Genomic DNA, 12,970 nt, shown 5'->3' with positions numbered 1-12,970 from the left:
ATTTTTTCGAACTGTGTATTTGGTATCGTTTGATTTAGTGTACTGATTGGAAAAGCTTTTTATGTGTGCATAAAAAATGGTAATGTATTGGTAACCTTTTTGCCAACGCATTGCTACTGCGATGTCCTTCTTGAATCGCATTCATATTGATGTATAATATACTTGCTTAAACTCAAATGAGTGACAAAACAATGCGCATTTCTCACGCATCGTTAAGTTTACTCAGTTATTTTTATACAGTCCATATGAAGTGCGAATAATTAGGTATAATTAGTACTCAGTATGGTTTCTAGCATTTGGTATTAGAACACAATTTCTGCAATTGCATTATTTTTCCCTCTATCTCGAGATAGGGTTGATTTCTTACGACTTATTATCAAATGGATTTCGGATCATGCGAGAAGAAATTTGTAATAAAGTTACAGCTAATCGAATTCCAAAGGCACTAGTTAAGTGATGTTTTCACTAATTTCATTAATTATGCACAGAAGTTGAGCTTAATTTTAAAACCGCTCTTCCTGTTAAATTAAATTGACATTTCCCTTAACCTCACATCGTCTTGTTATGCGTGATATAATTTTTGCCTATACCTTTCAAAAACATCTCCATCGCTAAACTAAACACCCTGTACACGAATACCGCGAACGTGAGCCTCGTAGTTGTGGTGAAAAGTTTGGCTTCTGTTATTTTCCCCGGCGCCGTTTTCGGTGGAAGGTTTCATTTGGCTGCAGGCTTTTCCATTCGCCGTACGAATGGAAGTAATGACTGAATTCCCAGCAGCGTCAAACTGTGTGATTAACAACGATAACATTTCGCGCTAATGGAAATCCGATTCGTTTGATGGTTGGCTTAACCGGTAACGGCTAGGGTGTGAGGGTTTGACGTTTGTCGATAGGCTTTTGCCGTGTAAAGTAGGATCACTTCTTATCAGCAGAAACCCGTCAGCTTAGGGATTAGGGATCTTCACCGCTGATGTGACAAACACGGCTAATTATCATTCAGTTCAGGAAGCGACAACGACAAACTCCATTGATCGATTTGATTTATGTTTACGAAATGAATGGTACGGAAAGGATTATGCCACTAAGTAGTACCAAGGTCTTCCAATGGGTTTTCATCGTCCTCCGTAATTCAACGAATTTAACTAGCGGTATAATAATTCTTTTCAATATTTTTTGAGGAAATATGTAGTAATAAATCAATTAGTTTTATCTACGCTGATGATGAATTATATTCAACATGACACTAACGAAGTTCCGCCTGGGCGTTACAATAGGATCAACTTCATCATCACCATCCGTTGAAATATTTCATATCGGTCGATCTGGATGATAAATCCAGCAATGGCAGAAATTTATGGCTGCCGATGAAAGAGTCAGCATGGGTGGGTTTGGGCGATAACAGCGCTGCAAAATGCGAGCAACCGTTCATATTATGAACATCGACGAAAATTAAGTAAGTCAAAATAAATATGTTCAACGTAGCAATAAATTGATAAAATTAAGTAATCAGTTCCATTTGACCTTCGGTGACATTACATCAAAGAAGGCTGTCATTGACGCATTGACAATTGATTGCATACTCTATTGATATCTTGTGAACCCACCGTGTTTCTTTTTTCGCGATAAACGTACGATAAATAATGACAGAATAATTTCATTAATCATAACGTGATAAACATTTATTTGCGATAGGATTATAGCCCGCTTACATTAACGAAGTATTTTTCTCTCTCATTTTGTTCTCATCTCTTTAGATAACTTCAACCCACCAGAGGATGGTTGGGCGCTGCGAGCATCACAACCCAGTGTTGCCGGTCCTTGCGCAAACAACACTTGAGGCTTAGCTGAGGCTGTCGATGTTACTGCTAATTGCCCGTCACGAACAGCTGTTTCCGGTACCGTATGGAAAATGAAAATGCCAATCGGAGCAGAAAGATATCAGTAAGCTTCCAGTGAATCGACATTTGTGGAACAGGGCTGAGTGTGAAGAAATAAGAAAAAAAATATATAGTTTAACATCCTACCGTCGAAAAAAAAAGAAGATCGGTGACACCTGCAAGCAGTGCAGTGGGGTAGTGCTTATTGCCTGGATCCCTTGTACAGTGAGTTCGATACATCCAAGCGTGGTCAACAATGAAACTGAGTGTCAGTGCCTACCGAGCCCATGCATCAGCACACAAGAAAATTCTCTCCAGTAGCACCTACCAGACGCAATTCAACTACGGTAGCACGGCAGCCGCCGTTCTCTCGACACCGACGTCATCGGGCCTGTTTTCAGTGAGTACTTTCGTTTGATATTTACTTTACTTTAACGGTTCCGCTTAGCAAAAATTTTCAACATCAAATTTGTCAGTTTGTGTTCAAACTCTCGGTGTCTTTGTCGAAGTTTACTTCAATCGTTGTTTGTCTAGTATGTGTGACATGTCGGTAGTGGATTTAAAAAAAAGCAATACAAATTGGCAATTTATGAAAGTTACCATCAACAGTTTGAAAAAAAAAAAACATCCTTATCCGATTTGAATGGTAAAGTATTACTTAATAGTAGCATCCAAACTCAACAAAGTGAATCCTCTAGACTACCCACAAAAGCCAATATCCAGTTAACAAAACAGTAGACATGCCCCCAATAACAATAATTTAAGTTAGAAGAAACTATTACGATTGCAATGTAGGGCAGACCGGGGCTAGTTGGCCATTCTGGTTCAACTTTTTTGGTAAACGATTTTCACTGTTTTGAGTATACAACTTTTGAGCATATTAGCGATTTTAACGTAAATACGTTTCATTTAACTATAGAGCGCCTTTTTAAAATTCCTCTGTACAAGAATGGGTAAAAATCAATCAAGAATATCTTGTTGTACTTAATGCAGCACCATCATTTTTTTTTTCACTATATCACTGGAAAAATGCTCAGTATTTTATGATAACATATTCAGTAGTATCAAATAACCACATATAACTTAAAGTTCAACTTTTTGAAAATGTATTGTTTAAACGAGCATCACATAGAAAAAACTCATGCAACGTTTGTCTTTTTCGTGCTTGGGCGACGCACAGTGATCCAAAACTGGAAACAGACGGTCAAAAGTCTGTACTGACTTTCACTGATTTTCAAGAGCTAACGTGTCTTCGAAAAAGTTTTACAAGATTATATTACGCTTCTTTTGAAAGTGGAACCTTAATTTTTGTTAAGGGGGTACCAATTTCGAATAAAAAATTTTTTTTCACAAATTTTTTTTTTCTATCTAATTTGGAAGAAAAAAACATTTCAAGTATTTTTGCTGAAGACATAAATAGTGTAAAAAAATTATTTTTTGAGATATATTCACTTTATTTTAAAAACAGTTTTTTTGGATTTATCTACGTAGAATATACCACTATTACCTAAGTATCTACTACAAAGTGCGCGTAAACACGCATAAACATGCTTATGCTTGCACGCACAACATAAGCAAATTGTTGTGATTTTTATTTTGTTTACATTTTGACAATTAACAATATTATAAAAATCTAAGTGGAACTCGATGCAATTTTTTTGGCCTTTTCAAAGTGGGTTTTACATATTGAAAATCCGAAAAATTATCAAAAGTTCAACACATATTGAAAAACCTGTTTTAATCCACCTAGTGGTGTAATGATGCCTTTCTCATATCAATCATACTATCATATATAATACTGTGGTATTCTTCAAAATAATTTTCTTCGATTTTTAAAACAATAACCGAAATCGATTTGTTTGACCGTCTACTGGTAAAAACTATCAATTGGAGAAAATTTGAGGTCGATTTAGAAAACTTTTTACAGTTTACGCCTTTTTCAGTGATGGTATAAAGTTTTTAACACACTTTACCCTATATTTCCGGATCCGCAAGTCGGATCCGGATGAAATTCAGGAATTACGTATGGGACCACAGGAACTTTTATTTGAACCTAAGTTCCGGAACCGGAAGTCGGATACAAATAATATTCAGGAATTTTGTATGAGACTACAAGACCTTTCATTTGAATCTAAGTTTGTGAAAATCGGTTCCGCCATCTATATTTGTTTATTTGTTTATTTGGAGCAGGGAAGAGCCCGGTGGAGTTAGTTTCTGTCAAACTTGCTCTCCAACAGGCATAAAACCTCCTCATCTTTAGCATCAACAGATTACAATCATCCAAATGATACATTTCACTTAAACATAGCATTTCCAAACTAACTGAAACTAATTAGATAGTAACCCTAGGAACAATTTCTTGATAACGTTTCGTGATAGATTAAAATCGAATGAATTGGAACAGTGGTTGAATATTCGGCACATGCTGGCAAAAGGCTCATTATACCCATAATTAGTTCTAGCATAGGGGGTCCTAAGAAAAGAATAGTATCTAAGATTACGGCGATGGATATCTATTTGTAAAAGCTGTAGGAGCTCGGAGCAGTCTATTCTTGATTGGAGGAGATCAGCCACAAAAGTAGCCTTGCTGACGTCGCGACGGACAGATAACAAATCGAGGTCAATCAGTTTGCATCTGGCATGGTAACTTGGGAGGTTCCAAGGGTTTCTCCAAGGAAGCCGACGCAGAGCAAATCGAACAAATTTCCGTTGAATTGCTTCAATGCGTTGGACATCGTTTTGGTAGTACGGTGACCAGACAACCGAGGCGTATTCGAGCGTAGAGCGAACTAAGGCACAATATAATGCTTTCAAGCAATGTACATAATTGAATTCTTTATTAACGCGGAAAATGAATCTTAGCAGCTTGGAGGCTTTGGAGATAGTAAACTCGATGTGTTCCTTGAAATTTAACTTAGAGTCCAGGAGGACACCAAGGTCCTTCACAGACGATGTACGTTCCAGAACAATTTGTGAAATATTATAGTCGAAACTGACTATAGACTGTTTGCGACTAAAAGAGATGACGGAGCATTTGAAGGCGTTCAAAACCATTCTGTTGATATTACACCAGTTAGTCAAATTATTCAACTGCTCTTGTAGGAACTCTGCTTCAGCTGTGGATTTGATGACATGAAATAATTTGAAGTCATCGGCGAACGATAGTTTCATGCACTTGATCGAAAAATTTAGATCGTTGAGAAAAAGTAAAAATATAAACGGTCCAAGGTGACTTCCTTGAGGAACTCCAGAGGTAACGGCGAATGGTAAAGTTGTACAGTCTCCTATTTTCACTATCATTCCCCACCAGTAAGATATGAGTGAAGCCAATTCAGAAATGACCCGTTAAATCCTAGTCTATTTAACTTTGAGATTGTTATTTGATGATTAATCTTGTCGAACGCAGCGGAGAAATCGGTGTAGATAGAATCTACCTGTAGTCGTGATTGTAACGAACGTATGATAAAGGAAGTATAGGATACTGAATTTGTAGATGTCGAACGATTCGGCATGAAACCATGTTGAGTCTCAGATATGTAGTTAGAGCAATTATGTGTTATAAAATCCAGTTACATACACACATACGCACATACACACACAGACATTTTGCGTACTCGACGAACTGAGTCGAATGGTATATGACACTCGGTCCTCCGGGCCTCGGTTCAAAAGTCGGTTTTCAAAGTGTTTGCATAACCTTTCTATATGAGAAAGGCAAAAATGGAAAAATGTTTTCCAATCAAAATGTGAAAAACTATTGCAAAAGTACAAACCTTTACGAAGAGAGATTTCATTTTAAACGTGTAAATAAATTGAGTTATCGCGACGCAACACGTTTTATAAGATGATGTATTGATCGTGCGACGCTCACTTAGAGATGTGCAAAGCAGCTCATATCGGTGAGCAACTCCGAACCGATCAGCTCACTGAAGGGAATCGATTCAATGTATCAACTCATCAGCTCATTTAAATTGAACTGAAGGTTTGTTTTTTTTTGCGCCGTTTTTCCTTCATATGCATGATCGAAATCATTGATGCACAAAGAACAATGCTATGCGAACTAATATATTTGAGCATGTCTGCAAAAGTGGCATCCCTGAATGTACCTTAGCCTACTGAGTGAGATGTAAGATTTCTTATTGACAATGGCTCATTCAATCTATTAAAGAAGGATAGATAAACATTTGGAAGAACGAACGAAAGCTCATGCACACATTTCTTCTCATTTATAAATCGCTCTTCAAGAGCCGAAAATCAGTTTAGCTCGTAGCTTGTTTCCACCTTACCAGCAGGGATGCCAGATCATTTTTGTTTTAATCTGTGATCAAGCCAAAAACCTGTCTGTGCAAAATCTGTGCACGTTTCCCCGTTTCAATAATAACTGATCGGAATCATTTTGGTAAGCAGAAAAAAAGGTCTCACTATTTCCTACCGCTCTGTAATTTTTGCTGCTAAACTGTGATCAATTTCAAAAATCGGTGATCGATTTCAGAATCTGTGTAAATCTATGACTATTTTCAGAAATCTGTGAAAATTTGTGCCATTTTTGAAATCCGTGCAAAAGATTGAAAATCTGTGAAACACAGATTAATCTGTAAACCTGGCATCCCTGCTTACCAGTGCGGTGAACTGGTGAGCTGCGGTTCTTTTAAAAAGAGCTGTGAGCTATCAGCTCACTTTAAAGATTCGATTCACTGGAATAGCTCAGGAGCGAATTGCTCATCTACGCTCACTGCAAAAGTGAGTTACAGAAATAGCAGACGCGTGACACCCTCCGTTTCTTAATCATGCATGGTTTCAGCACGGCCATAGTGAAAATGAGTCACACGAATAGTACTCAGGATATTCTTATTAAAAAATAAATAAGATTAGGAATATAATTTCCTAAAGGTATTGTAAAAGTTTGCTGCATTAAGTTGCATATTGCTTCGGTACAAGGTTTCCTAGGTAAAAATAGGTAAACTGATGCATAACTTTTTCAGAAAAGAATAAACCTATGCATTACCTTCTACAAAATTATGTGATTTTATATTTTCTAACAATATAAGTAAAAAAAAATAACTTGAAACAAGTTATGATTAGAAAACTAGTTTTGAGGGGGTTATCATAATTCAATAACTAAAACTAACTTTGGAATGGCCTAAAAAAAGGTCCATCGAGTTCCACTTAGATTTTTTTTATAGTATTGGTCAAATCTTTTCCTATAAATTTTGTAAAAATCAGCTGCATAAAGTTGCATATTTCGCTTCGTTGTAAGGTTTGTCATAGGTAAAAAAGGTAAAATGTTGTATAAGTTTGCCAGGAAACAACAAACCTATGCACTACCTTCAACAAAAATATGGGATTTTTTATGTTCTTCAATTATTCCAAACAATATATGCATGAAAAAATAACTTGAAACAAGTTATGAATAAAAAAGTGATTTTAAGGGGGTTGCCACAAAAACGCTTTGTATATCCGAAACGGTACGACCTACACTTCTGGTATATTCGACAAAGTAAATTATTTTCAATAGTTCTAAAAGTTTGTAGAAGAAAAAAATTTTCTATCTCTTCAGAAAAAAAATTATGGTTATATTTTTTATCAAAATTGGCACTGAACAATTAGGAATATAATCAAATTACACGGTATATATTTGTAAATAATTTCTTAAAAGCAATTATATGCATTAAAAGAACTATTTGGCAGCTACTAATTTATGTCCATGGTTTTATTAATTCGAGCCACTGTGCGACGGTTCTGATGTATAAACTGAAAATAATTTGCACGCAAGCATCATGTGCAAAGCATTTGAGCTATCACTACTTGTAGAATACATGAAATTCATGGAAATATACACTTAATTCATAAAATGAGTGTAAAAGCTGTTGACATTTAGTGGAAATCATGCTACATTTATCTGAAATGCACAAATAAACTAATCTTGTATCTTAGTGAATTTGCTCATCAAATCTTAAAACAAATCGGTTTGGTTATGCATTGAAATGAAAAAGAATATTAAATTTAAATGCTGTTTACATATGAATCGATCGTGCAAATTTTTATCAATATAGAACGGTTTTGTTGTAGGGGAGATCGGGGGTAAGCCGGATACATTTTGGACATCGACAAAAACATCTCAATTGCCAAATTGCAGTAACGCAAAGGAAATATTTATATTTTATTTCCATCAAAAATAAACCACTTTTAGATCGACTCACTCATTCCAGCGATTTTTCATCATCCTGAACCCGTCCGGAAAACAATTTTCCGGAAGGTTTGCCAAATACTCTCTTTGTGCGAGCTGATTGTTTTGATGGAGCATCATAGTCCAAAGGAGATAACTCACGTGAATAAGGTGGAGAGAATAGGATATCTAAATCGTTGCTTATAGCTACAGTCCTGTATACCGGCACATCCCGTAAAAAAATGAACCATTGATTTTACATAATAAACAACTGATTCACATTTAGATCTATTGGTTACAATACATTTTATTGTATCTTGACATTAAAATTTTCATTTCCAACCATTCAATATATTGTTTCTACGATTCTACAATTGAATTTATTGTACACGTGGGGTTTCAAACAATATGAAAACTGTACATTTGATTGTTTTCCAAGAAAAACATGTATGAGAAAATTTTATGATTTGAATTGTTACGATAGTTAACAACCTATACATTCTATTGTAAGAAGCATGTTCACAATTAATTTAATAGTGAATATAAATACATTAAAATATTTTTCCATGGACAAAGAAAAATTGTGGAAGGTTTTGTACCAGCAAATAGTATTGTTTTTCTACAATACATTTTATTCGGGATTGTCTTGTAAAAACAACTTTTTTTCGTTGTGAAGTCGTTAGAGTCCTTCTGACCCTAAGAATATTTGCCCATCGAAACTAAAATTGACTGATCCACTCAGAATAAGCCGGCTACGATAACGAACAACCGAAATATGCACCAGTGACGTAGTGAGGGTGAGGTGAGTGAGGCGACCGCTTCGGGCGCTTACATCCAGGGGGCACCAAAACATGATGGAATTGATAAAAATTTGCTGTGCAATTAGTTTATGAAAACATCAATTTCTTGCGGTTTTTTCGGGAAAACTATTCCAATTAAATTAAGCTTCAGATTAGTATTATACTATTACAAAAATCCGATGAGATTCCGCCGTAATCATTATCATTGAAATACATGCGATTCTACAGTCATTTAGAAAATAGAACTTCCATTCAGCAACGACCGTAACAATTATTTTTCATAAGCAAGAGACCGTCTCTTCTCAATTGTGGATGTACACTTGGACTTTTCTGCGATCTAATTCTCAAAGAGCAATCCTTCGAACTCCTTAAAGAGCATAAATTAGATTTTCTAAAAGCCATTGGGAAGATTCACCTTCTTCTCTGAAAGGGATTACCATTCCAGAAAATTGACTATTGGGAGATCCAAATTTAGTCAAATGTACAAGTGCGTAGATATCTGTTCTACTATTCACTGCACTGATAGCGCACATTTTGACATAGGATTGTTCTTTGAATTTTATATAGGAATGCAAATTAAAAATACGAGAAAAAACGTACAAACAGTGGTCAGGTCGCTTCGATTCGAATAGATAAAACTGTATATTTGAGATAGTTGGTGCACGAAATTTAAATAAATAACGAACAATGTATAATATTCCACACTTTCCCTAACAGAGACGATTTCGTATACATAAAAATTCATTACATTTCGCATAGAATGGACGCGACTATTTAAACTAAGCCTCTTCATACAATCAAAATTAGTATTGAATCGACTATACTTGGTTTCGAATTTTCCTTGATTTTGCGCTTGGTATCTAGGAATACTTTTTTCTGCAAAAGAACTATAGTTTAATTGTCCCTTAGAATTTCTACTAAATATAGTTATTATTTGAGTTGAATACATGTAAAATGACTTATCAGTTCACAAATAAAAACATTAAACCGTATATTAAAACCTTAAATATTTGTCAATTCATTACTTCTGATTTGTGTTTCTCTCACTGGTCCTTCCTTATGAAAATTCTTTCCTAAGCCCTGAACTCAAGTTGTAGAGGGAAACGCATGGTATTTAGTTCTAAGGGCATGTTATATATGATTTTAGAACTAAACACTATGCGTCTCCATCGGATGATGACAATTTGATGGAGACGCATCATTCGGAAAACTTTAATTTTCTAAAGTCTGATATTATACCCGTCCACATTTTTTAAAAATCTGTCAAAATTACAGCGTAATGTACTCATAAATGATTTACTTTTTATGTAAAATCTAGAGTGGTACCAAAATCGTAAGAGCGTTTAAAAAAATCGAAAATTTTGAACATTTCTTTTCACATGAGATACCTTTTGAAAAATTCAGAAAGGTTTCCCATAATTCCTAACATATTCCTGATTTTTTTCAATTTTTTTGCTAAAGAGGTTTTTGAAAAGTTTTAAATAAAATGAAAATGAGAAGAACCACTCTAACTCCACCAATATGGCAGTTAAAAGGTTGAAATTTTGGGAAAATCATCTCCAATATAAACCCTTTCAAACAGCGTATATCATTTTTTTCTGTTTGGAGCCAGTTTTTATATGAAACCCAGCTACACCCTCAAATGAGATTTCAGAGATGGTTGAGCCGAGTCAATCTAGTTTCAAATGGATGCTCTCTGCTTCAGTCAGAACAATTTTGTAGTTTTTTGTTTGTTTGTTTTCTGATTTGATTTTTACTTTTTGAGTAGTCTATAATTGAACGCGAAATTTTCGTATTTTTCGACAGTATCTCGTAAAGCTGATACCAACTTTAGAATGACTATGTGTGAAAGTGCATGAAACTTCTATTAGTCAGGAAAGAGTGACAGTTACATAAGTGAAGCTATTTTTTTCTTTTTCAATCCAATGAATTTAAAACAATTTTATGTGTTAATTTATGTTATTTATTGCTTGTTGATGGAGTTAACCCTAGTTGACGGTTCAATACATATGGCGCTGGTCATACAAGCCAGTTGTCGTATGTTCGAATCCCAACCTGGAAGGATTTTTAGTGTCAGTAGGATCGCAGCATCTCTGCGAAGTCTGTTGAAGCAGAAGGTCAAATTCTACAAAAGAAATATAATAAACCGTGAAGATATCAGATAAGATCGTGGCCGTGAAGGTACCAGACTTGCAGTGTATTTACAATTATGCATGAATATTTGATCATAAGAAAGCTCTTTTCGAAGTGGGTGCCACGTTTACTCACAGTCGGTCAAAAATCAACCATGATTCAGAGTACTGTTTGACCATGCTTACTAGTAATAAATCAGACTTTTTTGCGTCGATATGTGACACTGGATGAAGCATGGCTCCATTACATCACTCCGGAATCAAAACAACCACCATCTGTGGACTGCGGCTGGTGAACCACATTCAACTTCAGAGTCTTTGTTGCAGACTATCTGACGTTTTACTGACATTTATAGTAAATCTAGTTTTAATAAGTGATAATAAGCAGAATAGAAATATAGACATAATCAGGTATGTTTCAAGATTCCGTTAAGAATGTCAAGTTTAAAACTATGTGTCCGATTGAGCCCCACTTTTTTGTTCGATTCAGCCCTGCACGGACAGTTCATTATCTAGACGCAATAGTAATTTTTTACAAGCTCTCGAATAATCACTGGATTTAGCACGAAATTAACAGTAAAAAGCACTAAAATGACCGGCCTTACATAGCACAGAAATCAAATATACCTACGAAATAAGAAAACTTCAAAAAAATCCAGTAAACCTGAACACGATTGACGCCGAACAGAATTGACTCAGCGTTTGTTACAATTCAATAAGAATTCAGCTTTTTTGAATGTACAAAGCAAGCCTTGGTATTACATTCCTGTAGTGGAATTTGACCTTCTGTTTCAACAGACTTCGCAGCCGATTCAGAGTGTACAGAACCAGTGCATGGCTGGTGCTACGATTCTACTGACACTACGAATCCTTCCAGGTGGGTGCTCGAACATTCGACAACTGATTTGTAAGACCAGCGCCCTATGCATTGAACCGCCAACCCGGGATGATTTAAAATGTACACTAGTCACAAATAAGCATTATCTATGAATCCATGTATTTTGCCAAAATCGGCCCTCATTCAGTCTCAAGAGCGATTGAAATGCCAGTTAGCGACTATGTGCTGTCATAATGCGGTATTAGTATGTGCCTATTGGTTAACTGGTTACCTGCTTCACAATTCTGGAAGCGAAGAACTAAAAGTTTCAAAATTCACACGATCAATCAACTAATACGAACTATTGTCGATTCAGGAGTGTGAAAGACCCGCCAAAACGAATACCAACCAATACTAACTTTCAAGAATATGGTTTGGATTATACATGAAATAGTTTATTACGCTGATCAAATGGTACTTTTACATGCGGGAAAGCATGACAGTTTTATTCGTACTCACGTCATCCAGCGATGTCTCTGACATTAACCACCCGCCTTTTTCTATTACTAACTAAAAATCGGGAGAGAAGGCGGATGGGCATTGTCAGAGGCATAACTGAATAACACGAATATGAATAAAATGTTTCTTCCAACATCTAGTAAAGATCATGACGAGAAATAAATGTCACTTTCAGTTCGGCTTGCAATTTATGAGAACGAGATCCATGTTCAGTCAAAGACATAAGCGGAACAGTAGCTTCATAAGTTTCTAAATTTCTGTTTGAGCTGTTAGTAGAATGTTCTCACTAATAGTACTGTTGTTGTACCGTTGAATTCCACTATGTTATATCACGTCATTACACTCTCACAAAGTCACTATTTTCACAGTCACTATTTTTCCGAAAGTGTATCAAACGTTATAATACAGTTACACCGATACACTGAAGAAGGATGCAAATAGCATTCCGAAATACGTATCTGTATTATAACGTTTGATACACTTTCGGAAAAATAGTGACTGTGAAAATAGTGACTTTGTGAGTGTGTAATGACGTGATATAACATTATGGAATTCAACGGTACAACAACAGTACTATTAGTTCATAAGTTTGTTCTTTTTTCATTTATCCTTTTAGTCATTTTCAGTTCTCCGTGAAAATCGTATACTTTTCTGTGT

At 35.5% G+C, this 12,970-nt stretch overlaps 1 protein-coding gene across 6 annotated transcripts in view; it reads left to right on the top strand.

Moving 5' to 3' along the window:
* The window catches only part of LOC131432509 (uncharacterized), a 547,181-nt gene that overhangs the window by 267,389 nt on the left and 266,822 nt on the right, over positions 1-12,970 (top strand). For 5 of the 6 annotated variants that reach the window (XM_058598834.1, XM_058598837.1, XM_058598836.1 and 2 more), the window contains one exon: positions 1,757-2,279. In XM_058598834.1, coding sequence (XP_058454817.1) covers positions 2,136-2,279 — 144 coding nt within the window. In that variant the 5' untranslated portion in view covers positions 1,757-2,135. Of the gene's footprint in view, positions 1-1,756; positions 2,280-12,970 lie in introns of those variants that run through there. The other variant, XM_058598833.1, reaches the window with a different exon arrangement.

This window comes from Malaya genurostris, chromosome 2 (genome assembly GCF_030247185.1).
Source record: "Malaya genurostris strain Urasoe2022 chromosome 2, Malgen_1.1, whole genome shotgun sequence".
In the NCBI taxonomy this organism is placed as follows: domain Eukaryota; kingdom Metazoa; phylum Arthropoda; class Insecta; order Diptera; family Culicidae; genus Malaya; species Malaya genurostris.
This window is presented reverse-complemented; position numbering and strand designations above follow the sequence as displayed.